This window comes from Bufo gargarizans, chromosome 8, assembly GCF_014858855.1.
Source record: "Bufo gargarizans isolate SCDJY-AF-19 chromosome 8, ASM1485885v1, whole genome shotgun sequence".
Taxonomy (NCBI): domain Eukaryota; kingdom Metazoa; phylum Chordata; class Amphibia; order Anura; family Bufonidae; genus Bufo; species Bufo gargarizans.
In genome coordinates, this window is record NC_058087.1 from 142,250,963 (window position 1) to 142,275,607 (window position 24,645).

Sequence of the window (24,645 nt, forward strand, 5' to 3'; positions counted from 1 at the left end):
AAAAACTGAACACATACGGAAATGCATCAGTATGTCTTCCGTTTCCATTCTGTTTTTTCTGAACCATCTATTGAAAATGTTATGCCCAGCCAAATTATTTCTATGTAATTACTGTATACTGTATATGCCATACGGAAAAACAGAACAAAACAACGGAACGGAAACACAACGGAAGCAAAAAAACGGAACAACGGATCCGTGAAAAACGGACCGCAAAACACTGAAATCGACATACTGTAGTGTGAAAGAGGCCTTATTCTGTAAGAAATACAGATGTTTAGTAATTTTTAGCAAAATAATCTAAGCCATATATTGTATTGGTATCCTGGATGTTTGTAAGGTGTTCAGCAACTTTTTGTTAATTGGTGTCTTCTCAAAGCCAGTATGAGCAGGTACTGTCTATCTGGATAAAGGTACATTAACATATCAAAGGCAGCAAATAGTTGTCAACTGCTTAAAGATAGTGTGGCAGTTGTCCAGTAGGTGGTACAGTGGCCAGTGGGGGAGGAAAATGCTGGACATTCCAGATACTTCTATCAATCTTCAAGAGTTAACCAGAAATTGCTAGAAAACCACAGGGAGCAACCAATCAGATGTGTCCAGGCCTTATTCTAGAACAGAGATGCTCAACCTGTGGCCCTTCAGTTGTTGCAAAACTACAACTCCCAACATACCCTAACAGGGGGTTCAGACCTGAGCGTTCTGAAACGAGCGCTCTGTATGCGCGATTGTACGGGCGTTTACAATCGCGCATACAGAGACAGGCGTGCACACATTGTCGCGCGTTCCCGAATATCTATGTGCGGGAACGCGCGACAAACGCCAAAAAAAAAGCTCAAGCACTTGTTTGAGCGTCGGGCGTTTTACAGAGCGATCGTACGCGCTGTAAAACGCCCAGGTGAGAACCATTCCCATAGGGAATCATTGGTTCTTGCCTGTTGTGCGTTTTACAGCGCGTAGGAACGCGCTGTAAAACGCTCAGGTCTGAACCCAGGGTAAGAGCTGTAGGCTGTCTAGGCATACTGAGAGTTGTAGTTTTGCAACAGCTGGAGAGCAGCAGGTTGGGCATCACTGTTCTAGAAGATTCTAGAACTGGCTGCTAATCATATAAAAAGCCGGAATGTGAGAAGAAGAAAGAGAAGACGAAAGACAAAAGGAAGAGGAAGGATGGAGGGAAGAAGAGAGACAAGGAACAAGAGGAGAGGCAGAAGAGACAAGAAAACACAGAAGAAAAGAGAAGTGCCAGAGAAACCTGGAGGGGCCAAAGGAAAGACAAGGATTGGAGAGACCCAAAAAGACTTATGTATGGTAACTATTCTATACTGTAGAGTAAGAATAATTTTAGTTACCAAATGGTCTTGGAAGTATCTTTATATTGTAATTTTGTAGTCTAAGTAATTTAGAATATAATTGTGTACAAGTCTCTCCTCATGTGATATTTCATTTTGCTCCTTTATACTTCCCTATATATTCATCAATAATAATAATTGTAATATCAATATTTCCCCCTTGTACAATACACATATTTTATAATGTCACTCTTGTGTCTCATTTATTACACCCAACCTAAAATAGCAGACCCAGTAAGAGGGTGTATTATATATAATGTATATTTATATATAATAATTTCTTACAAGCTCAATCCCCAAGACTTGAATGCTTAATCTAATTAGAAATATTACAGAAAAATAAATCTCATTATTGTTTGGAGTTTTATGCTCATTTATGTAGAACGGTTTATAGTGATATCCCTTGAAATCACAAAATGCCTCAAGCCAATGATAAAAAAAAGGGAAACCCACACAAAATGCCAGACCAATAAGTATTAACAAGCCCCAGGACAGTCGCAAGAAGGGCAAACACTCATTATAAGTTCCCGATTTCTAATTGGTTGGATCTTCACATCTTACTTCATTTATTCTTTAGACTAAACATTAACCCACTTCATTGACCTTTAATTTGCTTACAAATTGCTTGTCCATGTTACTGTGTAAGCCCTGGCATAGTGAATAGTTCCCATGTATGATACATGATCAAGTCTCATTATTATGTTCGCTGAACTGTTGTTTTGGACACGAGTCTGGTAGCCTCCAATTCTTTTTGGCGGTGGGCTGCTCTACTGTAGTGTGTCAGTCCACCCTCACGCACCTTCATAGTATTTTTTTTTTTTTTTTTTTTCATAAGCCCGTCAGTTCTATTGAGTGACATTGATTTCACTTCACCAACCCCCCACCCAACCCCACCTTGCAGGAAGGAAAACAAAAAAAAAAAAAAAAAAAAAGGGAAAACCCTTCATAAAGCCTAGGGGAGAAAAAGGTTCTGATTAATTAACCCTATTCCAATCTTTCCAGAGTTTTTCCCACTTCAAGTAAGATCCTCTTTGTTTGTACAGAATCTTTTCATAGGTTTTCACTTTCTCGACCAGGCCCAGCCAATTGTTACACTCTGGAGCGGAAGGGGAAAACCATAATCTAGTGATCAGGAGCCTAGCCAAGAACATAACCTTGATCAGCAATTGGCGTTTTATAGGCTGACAGTTGAGCTCCGATAAGTCCCCCAGGACCCATATCCTGGGGGACAAAGATGTTAAGTTTTTGAGCCAGATTATTTTGGACCAGGCTCCAGTATCTGCTCACCATTGGGCAGTCCCAGAACAGGTGTAAATGATCTGCCCCGGGATCGCCACAGCGTGGGCAATCGGAAGAGGCCCTAAGGCCTCTTTTGTATAACCATGTGGGTGTCACATAAATTTTGTGCAAAATATTAAATTGTACAACAATGTGATTAAAATTGTGTGAAACCAACTTTAAACTATCCCCCATGTTCTCCCAGTTTGGAGAACCCACCTCTGAAAGTAGAGAAGACCAGGCTCTCTGTCCTGGAGAGAGAACATCCGAAAAAAAGTTATTCATTAAGTGCTTATAGCAATGTGATATTTTAATTCTCGTGACAGTTTTCTTACAAATTAAATCGTGTAGAAATAAAGGGGTATCAATAAAAAATTGGCCGTCCGAAGTGCAAGATAGTGCTGACCTCAGTTGAAAATATGGAAACCAAACCACCTCACCTAAATTTGCCCTTTGCTTTAGTTCCATGAGGGGCAATATTTGTCCCTCACTGACCACTTGGTGTAGATACTGAACATTTTTGTTCCTCCAGTACTGGCAGCAGTTTAAGTCATTTAAATTAAGGAGCTTTGAGTTGTGCCACAATGGGGTGCAAATAAGTGACGCCTTAACTCCACACCATCTCCTTATGGCCAACCAAGTCCTCATAGCCATTTTGCAGAAAAGTGTGTACCTGCTCAGTGCGTTTACTAGATAATCAGACTCCAATACAGTAAAGAAATCCGAGAATCCTGAGTCTTTCACCACTCTACTGCAGAGAGGGCTATTTTCCCAGTCATTAAAAAGACATAATTGGGAGGCCATAAAGTAACCCCTAAAATAGGGGAGGTTGAGACCTCCCCGCTCATAGGGCATAGAAAAATAGAGCACCTTCATAGTAGACGTTCACCTTTCACATCAATGGCAAGTGGTGCTTTGCAGTTTTTTTTTATAAAAATGTTATTAAACTTTTATATCAATTACAATTACATTTTATATCAATTACATCATTTGTCAGCTGAGACATAGAAGATAATATATCCCACCATGCCATAACAGTTAGTGTTGAGCGAAACGAAATTTGATTTGCCGCGAAGCTAAATGTCCTCGTGCTTCGTGGTAGTGAATCGATTTAACCTGCAAAAAAAATAACACTTACCTGCTCCATTTGCACACGACGAGCCGACTGTTGGCATAATTCTTTAAGATCTCATGTGCGGTCACATATAACGTCAACACGTCGGCTTGCGTGATGGCGTCATCTCGGGCCTCGCAAGATTTTGTGCAAGATCTTCAAGCAAGATGGAGGAGGCCAGCCCGTCGTGAGCAAGTGGATCAAGTAAGTATAAGATTTTAGAATTTTTATTTTACAACGTGTTATGTACATCAGATGCCACGATCATGTGTGAACGCGGCATCTTAGGTGTACAATGACGGGCAGCGGCTGTCATTGCACCCAATACTTACAAAGAAATGCGCTTCATGACGAAGTAATTCATCACAAAGAAAGTTTGTTTGTAAAATTCGGCAAAGCAGCCGAATCGAATTTTCCAATACTTCGCTCATCTCCAATAACAGTATATTCAAAGGTGGTGAAAATCTACAATATGAAAACATCCCCTCTCCTTATTAAGGGCATCTTAAGGGTACACTACCTTTTGTACCAATCTAATGGGTAAAACTCTGGACACTGGAACTAACAGAGCTATGGGGTTAACTCAAAAGACATGACCATCCGTATATTTATAGAAAATGCCTGGCCTTTATTTGAAATCAGTTTTTGTAACCTTCATTCGCTATCAGTGCTGAGCACCTCCATCAGCAGCTTTCTCATGAAACAGTGACACAGATAAATGCCAAGGTTTGCTTTGTGAGATAAAAAATACACTACACCGGAGTCATCGGTGTCAGCAAGTTCAGCTCATCGCACCAAAAACTATTTTGCGGAATAGTCTATTTTACAGAATGCACGCAGAACCGGGAAAAAAAAAAGAAAACAAGGTGAGGAACCTCAATCTTATCCTACTGACTCAACGGCATCACGACTTCTAAATTTGGAAGATGTTTCACAAGAAAAATATCTACCATACTATTTTACTGAATGTTAAATAACCCCCCCAGTTTGAACAACCCCAATTCAAACTGAAGAAGCTGGAATTGATGGACTTTACAGGTAAGTGTGTGGAGATAGCTCTGTACCCAGATTCTAATCATTCATTTGGTCCCCGTCACCAATATGACTTTCCTATCCCACTTAAAGGTCATTTACTGTACTTTAAACATACCTGCCACCACAGTCTTTAGACTTTCACACTTGTTCAGGGATCTGGACTTCGCTGCTGGAGAACCACAAGGCCACTAGCTCTTAGGGCTCTTGCACGCGACCGTATGAAATTTGCGGTCCGCAAAACACAGATTCACCAAAAACACGGATGACATCTGTGTGACCTCAGTGTTGCATCATTTTTTTTTTTTTGCAGATCTATTGTAACAATGCCTGTCCTTGTCCGCAAAACGGACGAAAATAGGACATGTTCTATTTTTTTGCGGAACGGACATGCAGACATACGGACATGCAATGCACATGGAGACATATCCGCTTTTTTGTGACCCCTTTGAAATTAATGGTTCTGCATACAGGCTGAAAAATACGTTTGTGGGCATGAGCCCTTAGTAGTAGTCTCTGTTCAGAAACCGCTGACCCGTGTAACATAGTAACATAGTTACTAGGCTGAAAAAAGATATCTGTCCATCCAGTTATCCTGCAAGTTGATCCAGAGGAAGGCAAAAAAAACAAAAAACTGTGCGGTAGAAGCCAATTATCCTCCTTTTAGGGCAAAAAAATTCCTTCCCGACTCCAATCGGCCAATAAGAATAACTCCCTGGATCAACGACCCCTCTCTAGTAGCTATAGTCTGTAATATTATTACACTTCAGAAATACATCCAAGCCCCTCTTGAATTCCTTTATTGTACTCACCATCAGCACCTCCTCAGGCAGAGAGTTCCATAGTCTCACTGCTCTTACCGTAAAGAATCCTCTTCTATGTTTGTGTACAAACCTTCTTTCCTCCAGACGCAGAGGATGTCCCCTCGTCACAGTCCTGAGTATATATAGATGATAGGAAAGATCTCTGTACTGACCCCTGATATATTTATACATAGTTATTAGATCTCCCCTCAGTTGTCTTTTTTTTTTAACCTGAATAATGTTCAGGACAGGCAGCAGGGGGTCAGTCCGATAAACAGGCAGAAGTCAGGCCGGGAAAGTCCGAACAATACTATACTGTACGTTTGCAGGACTAGACAAGCTAAGAACCTATAGTTTAGGCATTGTCCCATAGGAAAAGATGCCCTATATACCCTATGGAATGCTGCCAATGAATCAGGAAACACATGTGTTGACACTTTAAGAGATAGGGCGAGCATGCAGAATGGTCTTATAGAGTGGGCAGCAGAAAGCTGGAAGGGAATAGCAGGAGGGGATGAGTACTCTGGTGGCTGTACCCACCAGGAGAGTAGAGATCCTGGTGGGCATAGACCGCCACCATCACACCTGTAATTTATTATTTAAATCCCTACTTAGGAGTCCTGTGGAAAGTCCTTCTCAGTGACTTACAGCTATAGCTGTATGCACAATACTACACATTTCTCAAGAGGGGATGAGTATTCTGGCCGCTGTGCCCACCAGGAGAGGAGAGATCCAGGTGGGCATAGAGCGCCACCATCACACCTGTAATTTATTAATTTAAAAAACCTGGAGTCCTGTGGACGGTCCTTCTCAGTGACTATGCACAGTATTAAACATTTCTCATTGAAATTAGAATACTCCTGTTTAAAATTCACTCCGTGTTAGGACGTAAATGGACCATCAAGCAGGTAGCTGTCATGGAGAAAACTAATTTTTCCTTAAATAAAATTACTATGTTACCTAATTATAAAAGATGTGCAGTCTGTTGCCATGACAGTTCATGAGCGTGTAAATGCGGTGCATTAAAGTCAGGATATGTCGGTCTACAGGGTTTGCTGTATGATAAGCAATTAATATAAATTACAATACTAAGATAACTCCTAACTTGAATTATTCTGCTAATATCAAGCAGGTCATCATATATCAAAGGATGAGAAGATTAGCCCTTTTATGTATGGTTTCACACGGCTTATCTACAGATTAGCATGCCGTTGGAGGACTGCATTAAGCATGAAAGGGTTTCCAAAAAAATCCAAAGATTGTTTCTATGGAGTTTGCACATTTTCCGCATTATTTTAACTAATTTGTTTGAAACGACCGGGCTATAAGCACTTCCTGTGCCACTGCAAGGAAGAGGAAGGTAAATCTCAAAACTTTGTTTCCCTCCTTTTAAAGGGGTAGTTTGGCTTTAAGAAGCTGTGGATAGGGGATAACTTAGATCAGTGGGGGTGGAACCGCTGGGAATCCTACCAATCACAAGAATGGGGGTTCGGTAGCCCAAAATTAATCAAATGACTGGTTGAGCATAGGTCACACCGCTACGGAACTGCCAGAGTACAGCATTCTGCAGTCCCACAGAGAATGAATGGAGCAGTGCTTTCATTTCAGGATATGGGGCCCCTTTTCTCTTGACAGGTGTGGGTCCCAGCAGTCGGAGCCCCACTGATCTAATAGTTATCTCATAGGAACAACCTATAATCCATAGGAAGTAAAAGAACCCATAAGTAATGAGCCTATCAGTGCTTTTTGGCCCAAGTAGTGATAATAATGGCTTAGACGTAGATGTAAACACAGCTTCTCTCCAAAAGGGATCCTTTAGTGCCAATGGAAAATTTCTGAAAGGTCTCATGCATGCAGTTATAACCCGTCACCCATAGAAATTGCTCAGATTATACTGTGCCTCTGTATGCCTCAAATTTTATATGAAAGCATACAGAGGTTCCATTTTCCATTGGATGCAGAATTACATATAGGTATTCTACCATGGGAGCACAGCTTTTCCAACATGCACAGACAGAGGTGGTCAATGACTATAGCAGGCAGGTTCATTTTGCTGCTTCTCTATAGGGTTCGGTGATCCCAGTGACAGATACAATTACAAAAGATCCAAAACGCTGTTGATTTTAAGGTTAGCAAATATTATTCTATTATTATTCTATTATAGAAAAATATTGCCTCTTGGGTTCTTTCTTTGATATGCACCTTGTTAACTAAATGGAGGGAATATTATTGCTCTGTTTTCCTTTTTATTTTGCAGAGCATTTTTATTCCATTCCTGTAAAATGTAAATCATGTGGTGTTCAGCTAATACCAGCGCTGATTGCAGGAATTAAATCTTCATTTGCCCCTAGAGTCGTCACGCCTTCTCCCCAGACAGCTCGTTTAGACGGTTAATGTGCTTCTTTCGTTATCAGTTTCCAAAGGGGGTGGAAAAGTCACCTCCTTAATTAGGGGGTTGTTTGTATCCTTTTAAACATGTAGGAACAGAAGCAGCTATAAAACAATAATTTGGGTTTGGGGGTGTTTTGCTTTTATTATACCTTTATTTTTCGTTTTGGTAGCAATTTAGTTAAAGGGTCACTGAGTTTTCAGAAAACTTTTGATATGTTAAAATCTTTGATCGGTGAGGGTCCGAGTGCTGGCCCCTGTCGATCACTAGAACAAAGAGAAGTGCTCTTTCTTTTCTCATGGCATGAGATGGGCTCAGCAGAAAATCTATGGGCCTGTCTGGATTCCATATCAAATGACAATAAAATTTTCAGTGGTCCTTTAAATATTCCAAGGCTTTTGGATCTTTTTGTCATGTTGTCTGGTGGCCAGTCTCCAGCGTCACAGCCAGGGAGAAGGAGACATCTATTAAGAAACCCAGTCGTCTCCTCCTCTCTATATTGTCTTTATCGATACTCTAAATTAACATAACAGGAGGCAAAAACAGCGGGGGACACAGCACTGGAACGGAGTGGTCATTTAGAAAAAAAAAAAGTGCTTGAATCTGTAGGGGCCGCCCTATCTGTTATGCATACCAGTTTCTAACACATAAACCCATGAAAGGTCCTCTTTAAAGGGCTTACCAAGATTAGCAGGGAAGTTGATAAAATAAAAAATAAAAAAACTATACTCAACTGTTCAAGCCCACCACTTCTCCTTCAGTGTTGATGCGTCATACATGCACTTGACCGCTGCACTAGCTAGAATGTGACCATTGAGACAAGTGGTGCATATGATATCATCACTGAATAGGCAGAAACCAGACAGAAGTACCATGGCAACTGAAGAGGTATGTATTTTATGTTGTTGTTGATGCTTTTATTAACTGTCCTGCTCTTGATCATTTGCTTTTAGTCCCCTGGTCAATAGTTTCCTTTTCCTGTCCTTACCTCAAAAAAGCTCAGTGTGGGGAACTAGCTGCAATACTTGTATTTGTATATTGATATTCGCCCCTGTTCCCCTGCTGTGTTTCTGAAAAAAACAGCAGTAAAATGCATTGAAAGGACTGCTAAGCGTGCACACATCATGGAGAGGACTCCATGGGGAGTCCTCTCAATGCATTTTAATGCCAGTTGCTGGTAGTACAGGTGAGCGGCGGGGAGTATAAATATACGAAGTGCATCATCATAATCAGCGATCAACGCACCATGCAATGCTTACTGTAGTTTGGGGGGTGGGGGACAGATTCCTTCAACTGGTAAGGAATGCTTCCTTTATTGTTTCATCACTGGGACAATTTTTTCCCCAACTTGGATAACCCCTTTGACAACAGTTGCGGTTAACAGCAGCTAGAGAGCTTTACAGTGAAGACTTGTTTTATTAATATCCCTTGGCCAATTTTTTTGCACAGCTAGGACAACCTCTTTAAGCAATATGCACTGCCGGTGACACATTTGAATCTCCACTGGTCTTATTGTACTCATATAGTCCACCAGCACTTTGTATCCTGGTTCATAGTGGACGAGTTGTTAGTATTATGACTATTTGCCATCGAGGTTTAGAATAAAGTAGTGGAGTGTCGACGGCTTTTAACTTTCCTCCATGCTTCGCTAGTTCTTACATTTATTTGTCTAATGTAATTGTCCTTGGAATTTACAAACCTCAATCCTGTACATATTATTTGATTGCAGATAATATCACTGTTATTCCACAGATTTTAAAGCTTGATACCAGCAGTGGTAAGATTCGACATTTTTGTGTACGGAGTGCTGTGTGAAATAGATCTCCTTGGCAACCAAGCCATATAATTTATAGAAATTTTTGTTATCTTCAAACCCCCAATATATTTAATAAACCCGCAGGGAATTTCAGTTCCAAATTCTCCAAACTGTGAAATTTCAGTGAAGCCTTCAAATCTATTAGGATACTGTACTCCGCACAATGGCAGCAGGTGTACTTTTATCTGACCTTTTTGCTAACCTGTTTTCTATAGGAGACAGAGAGAATGAGTGAACACATGACTGCAGGGTCAGACTACACCCAGGATTTAAGTATAGTCCCTAGCCATGGAGACACAGCTCTGTGTGATTCAGTGAAGAAAATTTTAAGGGGTTGTCCGGGTTCAGAGCTGAACCTGGACATACCTCCATTTTCACCCAGGCAGCCCCCCTGACTTGAGCATCGGAGCAGTTCACTATTCACTTCATTGGAGGTGAGCTGCAATACCAGACGCAGCCCGTGGACAGCCGTGGAGCTGTTTCTGGAAGAACGCAGCCCTGATTTTATAATACTGTATAATGCATTCAGAAGCCTGAATGAGCCTTTCCTATACGAAGAGCGGCAACAAGCAGTCCTCAAGCCCTCTTCTGTGGATGTGTTTGGGACATACTGTAGCTGAACATCCCTAGCACAATGCCGGAGTGCTGAGACTTAACCGAACCGCTGAAACACAGACACAAAGCTACGTTACACGTTGTAAAAATAGTGGCTGACCTACTTTCCGTTGTTTATATGCTCCATTTCAGGCAGCAGATCCAACGTGAAGAGCGGGGGTATCACTAGACAATGGGATTGTTCAGCCATGTAAATCTACCTTGCGTTATCCGTTAGAACGTGTTTTCATGTTTCAATAATTAGCAGCAGGCATTAACATGTGAGGAGCATGTGTGGAGAGCATCTCATGTAGAACATCTGGGAGAGATTACTTGGGCATCCATTCAGGCGGGCCGAATGTATGTCAATGCAATGATAATCACCAGCGTGTGCTTGTGACACTAGTAGGGGATTATCCACAGTTTTTATGGCACTGACCTTCTAAGGCTGGTACCGTACATGTCGCCGTTCAGCTAAATGGTATGCTTATCGAGCGGATCTTAACTGTTGAATGTGTTTACTTTTTAATAAAATTTATGCATTTTTTTGCTACAGCTAAAAACGTGTTTTTAAAGGGAGTCTGTCAACGGGAAATTCACTGATAAACCAGGTACAATGGGGCGCATTAATTAAGACCGGCGGTTTAGACGCCGGTCTTAATAAACCCCTGTGCTGGCGGTTGATAGCCGAAGTTATGTAGAGGTGCCGGCTTACATTTAGACTATTTTCTACAGACATAGAAAATGATGAATGGGACATGCGCACGCCATGCCCCCTTTATTAGACCGGGCGTGAGTGGAGATGAAGTCGCGGATTCGTGATAGAATCTACGCCAGATATACAAAGAAAAAAAAGAAAGAAAATAATACAATGCAGCAGCACTCTGCAAACCAAATAAAGTACAATAATGCCATAGTAATAGAAAATATTCTGGTGCTAATGCTACGCTTATTTAGTAAATTTGAGATTCTTGGCAAATACGGGTGAGCTGGATAATATAATTTTCTATTACAGCTTTAGGCCTCTTGCACACGACCGTGTGTCCCCCGTGTCTGTATTGGGGCACCGGCCGTGTGCATTCCGCATCACAGATGCGGACCCATTCACTTGAATGGGTCCGCAATTCCGGAGATGCGGTGCGGAACAGAACCACGGAAGCACAAGGGAGTGCTTTTGTGGGGTTCCGTTCCGTGCTTCCATTCCGCAAAAAGATAGAACTTGTTCTGTCTTTTTGCGGAACACAGGGATCACAAACCCCATTCAAGTGAATGGGTCTGCGATCCGCATGCGGCTGGCCCACGGTCAGTGCCCGTGCATTGCGGACCGCAATTTGCGGTCCGCATCACGGGCACGGCCACCACATGTTCGTATGAAAGAGGCCTTATACTTACACTAATTAAAATCAGCCTTTGGGGCTGGTCAGGAATGCAAGACTAAATGGAGTCGGTCACACCTCCAGTACAAACTGCAAAGAAAAAGGGGGTCAGTCAGCACATCCCAATGCGAAGGTGCACGCTGCCATGGCTAGACACAAAGAAAAAAATACAATGCAGCAGCACTCTGCAAACCAAATAAAGTACAATAATGCCATAATGCCTGGTGCCAAAAAGCTTCCAGTGAGTGCAGGGAGAGCAGGCTACAGCCTTAGCCCTCATGCACACGACCATATGTATTTTGCGGAGAACCTTCCCTTTTTTTTGCGAACCCATTGAAATGAATAGTTCCTTATACAGTCCGCAAAAGAACCGGAACGGACACGGAAAGAAAATACGTTTGTGTGCATGAGGCCTTATAGTTCCACTAATTAAAATCAGCCTATGGGGCAGAGAGGCTGGTCACATAACAGGTAGCATTTAGGCCCCTTGCAGATGAGCATTCCTCCCGCATTGTAGCACCCAGCCTAACCTCAGGATTCACATAGCATTATGCCAGTGTTATCCAATACATTCCAGAACTGTAAGGGTTACAGAGCATCATATATCAATATAATGCTATGTGACCCCCGGCAGCGCTGGAAGGTCAGGCCGGGTGCTGCGATGCGGAATCGCTGCAGGAGGAACGCTCGTCTGCAAGGGGCTTTAGTGTTAGGTTTCCCGTCTTATAGAGATCGCCTTGACGTTTGGCAGACGGGCCCAAATAATTTTGCCCTTGGTGCACTTAAGTGCTGATTGCTGATTTTCATATAGCTGTAAGGGCTGTTTCACACGAGCGGATGCCGTGCGTGACATCCGCTCCGTGAATGACAGCCAAGACCCGATGAGGACTGCAGAAGCACGGAGCAGTAACATGACTGATAATGCTCCGTGCCGCTCTGTGACCTCTTTACTACGAAATCACAGTGAGATAAAGTTGTCACTGTGATTTCATAGTAAAGAGATCACAGAGAGGCACGGATCATTATCAGTCATGTTAATGCTACGTGCTTCTGCTGTCCGCATCGGGTCTTGGCTGTCATTCACGGAGCGGATGTCACGCACGGCATCCGCTCGTGTGAAACAGCCCTAATAGTACTTTTTCTACAGAATGAACCAATGGATCACTATTTGAAAGGTATCATCACATTCAGTGGAACTAGGCCTACAACACATTGTGCCTGGTGTAGCAGTGAATATCCTGATGACAGGCTGAATTAAAGGGAACCTGCTATGTTGAACATGGTCTCTGATCTGCGGGCAGCATGTTATAGAGCAAGAGGAGCTGAGCAGACTGATATATAGTTTTATAGGAGAAGATTCAGTAAAACTTGTATTTCATTTATTTAAATTCCTGCTCGTTCTGGGCTTTGAAGTCCAGGAGGCGGTCCTATCAGTGATTGACAGTGATATACACAGTCAGAGAGGGCTGTCTGTCTGAAGTCCAGGAGGCGGTCCTATCAGTGATTGACAGCTCTCTCTGTATACACAGTCATAGAGGAAAGGCTGTCTGAAGTAGAGGAGGTGGTCCTATCAGTGATATACACAGTCATAGGGGGCGCTGTCAATCACTGATAGGACCGTCTCCTGGACTTCAGACCGACAGCCCTCTATGACTGTGTATATACAGAGAGCTGTCAATCACTGATAGGACCGCCTCCTGAACTTCAGGAAGACAGGACAGCCCTCTATCACTGTGTATACACAGATAGCTGTCAATCACTGATAGGACCGCCTCCTGAACTTCAGGAAGACAGGACAGCCCTCTATCACTGTGTATACACAGAGAGCTGTCAATCACTGATAGGACCGCCTCCTGGACTTCAAAGCCCAGAATGAGCAGGAATCTAAATGAATAAAATACAGGTTTTACTGAATCTTTTCCTACAAAATTATACATCAATCTTCTCAGCTCCTCCTGCTCTATAACGTGCGGTCTGTAGATTAATTCGCATTTCATGGTGACAGGTTCACTTTAAATGTGTTTTGCTGAAAAAAAAAAACATTGATAACTTATCCTTAAGGGCCTTTTGTACAGGCAGATTATTGTATAAAAAACGGTTATGCTGAGCAAATGAGCTCATTTACTGTCCATGTGCAGTGATTGAAGTTAAAACTCACTAAATCATCAATCAGAGCTCGTTTTTACAACTGTATCTTCACTTTTAAATTGTTGATTCTTAGGATTGTCCATCAACTGGTGGGAATCCTGGGATCTGGGAATCCCAAAGACAGGCCAACAATGTTGTTTCCTGGAAAACCTCTTTAGGGCTCCAATCTGGATAGAGATATCCTATTTTTTAAAAGGGTTTAAAAACTTTTTATGGCTTTCTGGTCATGAAATATGAAATTAAAATTGAAATGAATGCCCACAAAATTATGCATTTGTTCACTTCTTTGTATAAAGTAAAACAAAATATTAAAGAGGTATTCCTCTTTGGGCCCTGCTCCTATCTCCAGAACCAGACCCCTGAAGTGAACAGGTAGCAGCCTCGCATGCACAGCCACCTTACTGTCACCTCTATAGGAGTTACGAAAATAAGTGCGCGCCGGCTCAGTTATTTCCTGCAGTCAAGCGTAGGCCGTGCTTTAGCAGTGCGCTCTCCATTCCCCGCTATTTGACTTCTGAAAACAGCTGAGCGTACTCGCTAAGCTATTTTCCATACTACCACAGCAGTGAAAAGTCAAGCATAATACGCATGCGTGGTGCGTCCTCCTTGACTTCAAGGGTCACCCATTCTGGAGATAGGAGTGGGTCCCAGAGGTAGGACCCACACCTTTCTGAGACTGATGGTATATCCTAGAGATGGCCCAACCACAGTCATTGGGGTGGTGTATATATGTAAAATAGCATAGTGAACATCTATAGACATGAATAGAGAACAGCTCAAAAAGATGGGCATTGTCACGAGGGTGTCAAGAGCCACGTCTGACTCCGTTATACCCGGGGTCAGGAAGTCGCAGCGGGTGGCTGCGCGCTCTATGTCTAAAGATCACGTTGTTTCTTAGTGATTGTTTTCTGTGTTTGCCTTGCAATCCTTTTTGTCTCACTCAGGGATCCGTAGCTTCTCCTCCTCAGCTGTTTCTTGTCTGCCACTCCCAACCTCCTTATATTCTCCTCACACACTTCTCTAGTTGCCAGTTATAGAGCTTCCTGCCTGGACATCTATACTGACCCACTGGAGCTGTGAATCCTGGTTGTTGTTCCAGAGTGCTTCCCTCCGGATCCCTGTTGGGCTTTTTGTTGTCTCCTGTTGTCGCCCACCTGGGATTATATGTTTAGTCTGTATTGTCTGTCCTCCCCTTGGTGTTTTCCTTTAGAGCTAGTGGTGCGGACTAGTGTTCCCACCGCCCTGTTCACTATCTAGGGCTCATCTTAGGGAAAGCCAGGGTTTTAGGCACGTGATCGGCGTACGGGTGAGGAACCCGTCTAGGGACGTCAGGGCAGCCAGGTGCCAGCCGCAAGGTGAGTCAGGGGTCACCACCTTCCCTCTCACTTGGGCAGGGCCTTCCTCTTTCCCTCCCTCTGTGTCACGTATGTGATAGTCACGCCGATCGTGATAGGCATCTGGATCAAGTTTCTTGGTGCTTTTTCTACATGGCTCTGAAGAGTATTATGATTATTGCTCCTCTAGTTTATACTAGATATAAAATATACTATATCAAATTTATAGGCATTTTAGATATATACACAGCCCTGCACATAGCCATGGAAACCAAAATAAAAACAATAAGTTTACTAGCTGCATTAGGAGACCTGTGTTGAACCTTATGGGAATAGGACCTGCTTCACTTCAGCAGTAAGGGTCGAGGGATCTCTAAAGTCATATGAATCCATATAAATTTTAATAAACCAGGAAAACATGTTCGAAACGTTTCTGAATAAATAAAAACTCCTGTAAATAAAATAAATAAAACTCTGAAACTGTTCTGCAAGTTTATGAACGTTACGTTCTACTACTGTTAATCTGCACGTCATTTTACTTGCCAATAAATACTGATCCATAACTGCTCTTTCTACTGGAATGGAGACAGCCATTGGCTATGGGGAGCTGCCTATGGTCACCAACCTGCATGAAGAACAGAGTGGCACTACTTATGCAAATAGGAGGAACATCATTTTTCTAGTTTTAGACAACCTCTAAAAGTTCCAACCCCCCTCTCTTAGGGAGGTACTGCCTCTCCTTAAAAGGGTTCTCCCATGACTAAAACAATGAAAATCAGACATCATATAATAATTGATAATCCTTTCTAACAAAGCTAGAACCCGCCCTGTACCTCACATGGATCCAGAGATCTCATTCATTGCTCTGCTAGATTTATGTCAAGGGGAGTGTATTTTCTGCTGCAGATAAGGGGGCGTGTCCATGCTCTCCCTTTCACAGCTCAGGAGGCGTGTCCATGCTCTCCCTTTCACAGCTCAGGGGGCGTGTTCATGCTCTTCCTATCACAGCTCATGGGGCAGTTAAAGGATGAAACTGAGCATGTGTGGCCATCTCAGTGAGCAGGACAAAGAAATAAGAAAAACAACTAACCGCAAGTGGCGTTATGCAGATACATTTTACTGAATAACCCTGTGGTTATGATACATATGACATGCAATTACAAAAGTATTCAGATCCAGGTGCTGGTTTGAAAAATGTAGAATATTTTTCGTGGGACAACCCCTTTAAGGAAACAAGCTGTGTATGGAGACTTAGTGGCAATACTCCATGGGAAAATAATATTGAAAGCGGTATCTGCCAGGGAAAGAGAACCATCTCGCTCGAACCACCTTTATGAAGTTACTTCCTATGAGTCAAAGTCCGACTTTTTAACAAGCTTTGGGCCAAGACAAGGAAAAGTAGCCAAGCCAAATATCTATCCGCTGTGAGGCAGTGACAGGCCTCAAGGCTGCTAGGGGAGATTTACGGGAGGAGTTTCCATGTCTTCCCCGGCAATCATCAGGTCTGAGGCAGCACCAGGTGCCACAATCAGTTTGGGATAAGAGTCCAGCCCAGACTGTCAGTCAGGGGAAAGTGTTTGGTGAAACAGAGTCTTGTGGAGGCTTTGTACAAGTGGTCTCAACCGGGTTGGCTGAGGGGCCACGGGGCTAGGTGCTAGCCGGAACTTTGGGTGATGCCGTGACGCCTGGGACTAAGGGTCATGAGGCCAGAGCCAGGAGGACTACTGGGCCACAATCCCCGCAGAAGCTGTTGAAGGGTTACAGCCAGGAGGCTGCGGGACTATAGGGCTAGAGAAAGCCACACTTATGTTCCTTGTGTGAATAGCACTCTGTATAGGTGAGTCAGGGCCTATGTTTTTGTAGTAGTTAGTGCCTACACGGTCAGGTCTTTATTTTGTATGACTTATGTTTTTCTGGTGGTGAAAATAAATCTCACATTGGACCTGAAATCCGGTTGTTGGTGGAGATAATTGTCAGAATGACTCCCGAAAGAGAGCTAATCCTTCACACCGCAGACAGCTGTTTCGGGTGTTTGACCCTCATCAGTACAGAGTAGGATTCTGGCTTGGCTATTTTCCCTTATAATGTCCCAAGGCTTGTTAAAAAGTCAGATTTTGACTCATAAGGAGCCACTTCCAAAAGGTGGCGCTAGTGAGTCGTTTCTCTATCCCTGGGAGATACCTCTTTGCATATTATTTTCCAGTGAAGCAATGCAAATTAGTCTCCATACAAAGCTGGTCTCCTTAAGCTACTTTCACACTCGCGTTTGGTGCAGATCTGTCATGGATCTGCACAAACGCGTCCGTTCAAATAATACAACCGCATGCATCCATTCAGAACGGATCAGTTTGTATTATCTTTAACATAGCCAAAACTGATCCGTCCCCCATTGACTTTCAATGGTGTTCAAGACAGATCCGTTTTCTATTCTGCCATATTGTGTCAGTTTCGTCAGACGGACACCGGACCGATGCAAGCAGCATTTTGGTGTCCTCTTTGGAGGCAGAACGGAGCCAAACTGATGCATTCTGAGCGGATCCTTATCCATTCAGAATGCATTAAGGGCAAAACTGATCCGTTTTGGACCGCTTGTGAGATCCCTGAACGGATCTTACAAACGGGAACAAAACGCCAGTGTAAAAGTAGCCTTAACCCCTTCAGGACGAAGCCCATTTTTGCATTTTTGTTCTTTCCTCCCAACATTCCAAGAGGCATAACTTTTTTGGTTTTTCATTCACATAGCTTACTTTTTGCGGGACACGCTGTATATTTTAATGACACTATTTAATTTACCGTGTCTTATATTGGAAAATGGGAAAAAAATTATTTGTAAGGTAAAACAGAAAAAAAAAAAACACAATCCCGCCAAGGTTTTTGGGGTTTTGATATTACAACGTTCACTGTGCGCCAAAATGACATAACGTCCTTATTCAGAGGGGCAATATGTTTACGGTGATACCAAATTTGTAAAGTTTTTATTTTGTTTTACTACCTTTAAAATATGAATTTTATTGATATCATTCACTGCTATTCAATTTTTTGAGGAGACAAGGTAACTAAAAGAAATCAAGTGTTTTAATTTTTTTTCCATTGTAGCGTACTTCACGCAGGAACAATATTTTTATACTTTAATAGTTAACACATTATCTGCGGTGGTGCTTTTATTTTTTAATTGTTTATTTCATTTTTATATTTAAAATTGGGAAAGGTGGGTTATTAGAATTTTTATGTATTTTAAAAATTTTTATTTGAAACTTTTTTTTTTTACTTTTAACATAATAACTTCTGATCTCTTGTCCAATACACCATAATAGAGAACTGCCTGCTGAGCCGTGCCACGTGCACGGCTTTGCGGACAGTTTACCATTACAAACCTTCAGCAGGCACTAGGCTGTCATGGTAACCAATCGGAGCCAAGCGATTTCACTGCGGGGGCTCTAGTAGGAAGGCAGAGGGTGCCCCCTCCCTCTGCCTAACTCCACAGACGCCGTGATCGCTATTGACAGTGGCATCTGAAGGGTTTAATGACTGGGTTCGGTGTCATCGTCAATCACGGTCATTGCGGCCAGGTGCCTGCTGTATTATACAGCCAGTTCAAGGAGAGCTAGTACCTCCCCTGCTCTGTGTCAAAGGCACCTCACTCAGCCAACCAGAACCCTACTCCGTACTGATGAGGGGTGAACACCCCAAAACACCTCTCTGCAGATGGATATTTTGCCTGGCTTTTTTTCTTTGTTAAAAAGTAATAGGGAGCCACTTCCAAAAGTCGGTTCTAGCAAGATGACTCTATTTCCCTGGGAGATACCTCCTTGCATATAACTTCATCCCTCTCAATAGACAGTTATAATCACAATACATGAACCATGGTTACTTGGAAAGCAAACTGCTTCTTTTGGGGATTTTCATTTATTTCCATGGTGCGTACAGCTCTGGAGAAAACAGCAATAAAACATGGTAACCACACAATTATGGAAATAGCAAAAATGCATATTTCATAAATACATGTAGTGTTATGTGTTTCTTAGACTACAATATCAATCACAATGAGTCTGAAAAAGACATTGTTCTTCCAAGTATAGCTTCATAACCCTTATGATGTCACTGGCGCAGAAGAGCCCGTCTATTGGGACAGCTTTGAACATCTGAAGTGCTCTAGGCAACGCCTTAAGATAGCGGAGCGTGTCAGGCCGTGTCACGGCTTTCTATACAGTACACATATTAGCTGACAGCACAGACTGCTCGGTACATAACATCATCTCTACCGCCTGTGGTGTGAGCTTTAGTCACAGCAGCACATGCCCATAGCAATGTGAATCCAACATGGCGGAAAATATCAAACTACCTTCCTTCAGTATCAATACGACTTAGCTGAGGTGGGCCGCTCAAAGGCCTGAAGAGTCAATTGTTCTCAGAGTGTCTGTGGCCTAATTCCACCGGTTGCCATGTTTGAATTCAGCGATTGAACGTCTGCGCCCATTAACGTATTGCAGACCGCATTTGCAGATCCGCAATACACGGGTGCCATTCCGTGGACATTCCACATCACGAATGCCCTGGGTGCGCAAATCCGGAGATGCGGAATGGTGCGGGACGGAAACACGGAACGGAACCCTACGGAGTGCTTCCGTGGGGTTTCGTCCCATACTTCCATTCCACAAAAAGATAGAACATGTCCTATCTTTTTGTGGAACGGTCGGATCGCAGACCCATTAAAGTGAATGGGTCCGCGATCCGCTGTGGCTGCCCCATGGACAGTGTTCGTGCATTGCAGCCCGCAATTTACGGGCCGCAGCACGACCACAGGGCGCACACGTTCGTGTGCAGGAGGCCTAAGGGTTAGTTGCCCATAGCAACCAATCAGATTCATTCTTTCATTTTTCAGAGCTCCCATGGAAAATGAAAGGTGGAATCTGATTGGTTGCTAGGGGCAACTAAGCCAGTGTTCATTTACACCAGTTTTGATAAATCTCCCCCTAAGAGTAGCAATAGTGATTATGGGAGAGATTTATCAATACTGGTGTGAAGGAAAACGGGCTAAGTTGCCCATAGCAACCAATCAGATTCCACCTTTCATTTTTTAGAGGTCCTTTGAAAAATGAAAGGTGGAATCTTATTGGTTGCTATGGGCAACTAAGCCAGCTTTCCTTTACACCAGTTTAGATAAATCTCCCCCTATGTGTAAAAAGACTGCCAAAAACGGATACTTCTATCACTGAAATGAATTTATCATGCCGAAAATGTTTTTTTCACAAGCCATGATCTCCATGTATGAACAAGAGTCTTTAGGACCACCAATGTTGTGGAGAAGGAATCATGGAGGGACATAAAAACATGTTTCCTGTGGGCTAAGTTCGCAGCGGGTTCGCATTCGCGTTATTAGAAATTCCATTACAGAGTCATAACGGAATTTTAGGACAGAATATTTCCATATCCGTTCTATTATACATGACGGAAAAAAAAGTCCTGTCGACAGGGCTTTCTTTTCAGTCCTGCATAACAGAAACAAGATGGATCCGACATGTTGTGGCCATAGACAACGGAATTTACGTGAACTAGCCCTAAGCATGACCACCTCTCTAGTGAGGTAGTTATAGCTGGTGGACGCCTTGCATCAGTAAATGGGTAACATATACTCCTTTTAGGTTGAGGTCTCAGAGATGAGACTCCCACCTATCAGGCATTTATGGCATATTCTTTGGATATCTCTTCCTGCCCACTGTATAATCTACTGAGAATTTCCGTTGTGGATACCATACAGAGCACTCACCCTGCTTCCCTATCTATACAGCCAATGCAGGCAGGATACATGTGTGTCTCCAATGTGGCAACCAGGAAGCCAAAGCCACAATAACAGGTAAAATACTAGGTTAAAAAAAAAAAGACTGTACCTGACTGGATAATCAGCAGCACTAAGATTGATGAAAAAGTCCCATGACCAGTCTGACATCTCCATGAGATCCCTCATGCTTTGCAGGTACGTAGATAACAGACTTGCTCCTCCCCATATGGTTGCCATTCTCCACGAGGTGACACGGACATTGGGGTACTGACTTGCAAACTGGACTACTTGTCTGTGTAGATAATTGGATCTCTGTAAGAAAGAAATTGGAGAAAAATAACTTATGTGGCTGGAACTATACATCTGACATTTCTATGAATTACCATAAATACAGGTATCTGAAGGGGTTGTCCGAGACTTTAAAAGTGATGAGCTTTCCTTAATATAAGCCATCAGTTGGGGTGAGATTTTCGGCTGTTTGATGGGGCCATGGAGCTCAAATAAGTACTGTGACCCCTTTTTTATTTTTCAGACACAGTGCCGCCTTCGGTGCTTGGCTGAGTGCTGTGGCCCCTTCAAACAGATGATCACTGGGCCTTCCAAGAGTCGGACCCAAACACATCTGATGCCGATGGCCTATCCTCAGGGTAGGTCGGAAATATTAAAGTCCAAAGCAGTAATGTCAATTTGGATACTAAGAAGAAAAGCTAATAACATACAGAATTGCTCTACAGGTAAATTTTCCCTTAAGAGAATATTCTGATGATAGTTATGAAGTTTTTAAAGTAGAGAGGAAGTTGTTCCTTTGTTGGGACCACTGCCCATTGAGGAAACAGGGGTCTTATGTCCAGTATTGTTGCTTCAGGTGAATGGGGGAGAAGTAGAGAAGAGTAGAATTTTCTGCAGTTTCTATTACAGCCTATGAAGAGTTACCAAAACAGCTGTATTGACAACCACAATAGTTAGATGGAAAGAATGGTTGGACAAAACTTCGGAGATCGATTTCCTCTTTGGACAGTTTCTATATTAACATTATGTATGTTTTTATAGGTTGCACTTTTAACAATGGCTCATGTGATGACAAGCTTTAGATCCGTACCTTGTCACAATGAATGTAGTAGTAATGGTCCTTGTGATAAATTGCCTTAAACATCCTCTGGAGTTGTCGAGAGGCTCTTCCGTGAACAACCAAGACAAAGGCTATCCTCACTGGATTGGCGGTCATGTACTCCAAGGAGTCCTCATCCCATTGGACGTTATTGTTGGCCTTCCCTGAGTGACAAAAAAAGGCAAGCATGAAATAACAGCTCCCCATGACAAACATTCAGCAACTGAAAAGAATCAGCCATAGAAGATGATCTTTACGGTTCCTTGCTTAAATCAGAACAGATGACGGATTGACAGCTGCCACTGGTACCAACAGTATTGGCACTTAGCTTTCCATACAGTTTTTCACAGCTCTTGGTGAATAACGTATCCTAACTTGGCCATCAACACAAGCAAACAATGCTACTGTCTAATGAATGCTGACACCCAATTGACAAGGTGGAATGGTAATGTCTGGTTGTCAACATATTCATACATTTCCAATAGGAATAACACTATGTGGAGTTCTAAGGAGAGCTTCTAAATAATAATTATTTCTTGGAGACTAAAAGCATTTTCTAAAAAAAAAAAAATGTGAGGACAGTGCTCAGGCTTGTTTAGCTTCAAGGTATTTTCTAGAGATTTTTATTTATTTTTTAAAAGACCACTGGATAAGCCTTGTCAGAGCTACCACCAGTGATTGACTAAGTGGCCTTTCCTGGCCTATTGTGCCAGGGCCAGGAAGTGAAGAGCAGCAGGGAACCTACCATCATCAGGATTACAGTAGGGACATACAAGTGCCTTGCTGCTCCATACATTAATGGGCTGGGTGAGATAGTCGAGCACTTGTACTTGGGTATCTGTTGCAGGCCGATAGAGTTGAATACAGCCATGGACACACATGCGTGTCTGCTCCTCCATTGAAACAGGTAAACAAGGGCCTTCGTTCTCATGAACAGTGGTGGCCCCAGCAGTTGATGCCGACACTTATCCCCTATCCTGTAGGATAGGGCTTAAGTTGTTGTAATGGGACAAGCCCTTTTCCTGTGTTGCTCCCCGTCACCTGCTGTGAAGACCACAGCAACACATCTTCATGTGCTGCACTGGTGGTAGCCATGATCCTTGCCATACTCCTTCACAATGTACCAGACCAATTCCCAAAGTCGGAAAGTTATGGCAAATCCTAGCGATAGTATATCCTACCAATGCCCAGACTTCCTCATGGATCTCACCACCTTTACCACCTAAATGTTTCACTGAAAGGCAAAGTCCCCTTTAAGAGCTGATATCTAGACGTACTCATGTGTTTTGGATAAAGATGCGTTCTTTCTGAATTAAGCAGCACCTGGTATAGCCGAAGGAAGTGACAATTTCATACATAAGTTATTGGAGACTTTCACATCTCCAAATGCAAAACACCTGCAAATCCCAGAATCGCTCCGCTTTTCTTACAATCAAAATAACCGGGTTATTCTATACAGCTTTAATATGTATGCCTGAAAAGACGTGAAAGGGTATGGAAATAACGGGCCCCTATCATTTCTATCATTCTCATTGTGCTGATTTAAAACGTTTGGAGCTGGTGGTGGCAATGCGGACCTTCTGCTCCGAGATGGTAAATTCTGATAACATTTCATGTTCCATCTGTACATACTAAATATGAATATTTAGTATGTACAGTCCTGGCATGCAGGACTTTTGTCTCCGCTCCAAAATCATTTTCTGAGCGTAAACCTAACGGACTCCATTATAGTCTATGGGGTCCGTAGGCTCCGCTCGTCTCAGTTATGTGCCCAATCCGTCCTTTCCGTTCTCCTGCTCCTATAACGGAGCAGGAGAACGGAAAGGCTGAACGCTGGTGTGAACTCAGCCTAAGACTGGCACAAAGAGATGAAATTAAACTGTGGAAAGCACATCAAGCTCAATCATCAAACCAAAAGGGTACAATATCGATAGGACGAGTCCCCAGAAGGTCAAAACACAATGAATCATTGGATGTTGAGCTGTAGATGGAGCCCAAAAGGGACAGATATTGATTATTCCTTTCACTCGTCTGTCTCTGGAAGCCTAAAGTCTGCGGTATCGTTATCACCATCATTCAGTGGCAGCCAGAACGGTACAGGCTAAATTCCAATATGAAGCCTAAATAGACCTTAGTAGGAGCTCATGTGTAGAAATAGAGCTGGAGAATATAGGAACTCTGCTAAAAGGGCATCTGTCGGCAGATTTGTACCTATGAAACTGGCTGACCTGGTACATGTGCGCTTGGCAGCTGAAGACATCTGTGTTGGTCCCATGTTCATATGTGCTCGCATTACTGAGAAAATGATGTTTTAATATATGCAAATGAACCTCTAGTAGCAAAGGGGGCGTTGCCATTACTCCTAGGGGCTTTACTCTCTCTGCAACTACCACTCCCTCTGCCCTTTGATTGACAGGGCCAGGCAGTGTAAATGTGATCACGCCTAACTGGTCCTGTCAATCAAACTACAGAGGGCGCAGCAGTTGCAGAGAGAGCTAACTAATTTTAAACTAATCAAATTCGAC

The 24,645-nt window shown here is 42.8% G+C and overlaps 1 protein-coding gene across 1 annotated transcript in view; it reads right to left on the bottom strand.

Annotated features, from left to right (window-relative positions):
- Positions 1-24,645, bottom strand: part of XYLT1 (xylosyltransferase 1) — a 302,674-nt gene that overhangs the window by 82,645 nt on the left and 195,384 nt on the right. The window contains exons 3-4 of the mRNA XM_044303506.1: positions 22,112-22,284; positions 21,122-21,324 (exon numbers count right to left, since the gene is read on the bottom strand). Of these exons, the coding sequence (XP_044159441.1) occupies positions 21,122-21,324; positions 22,112-22,284 (376 nt within the window). The remainder of the gene's footprint in view (positions 1-21,121; positions 21,325-22,111; positions 22,285-24,645) is intronic.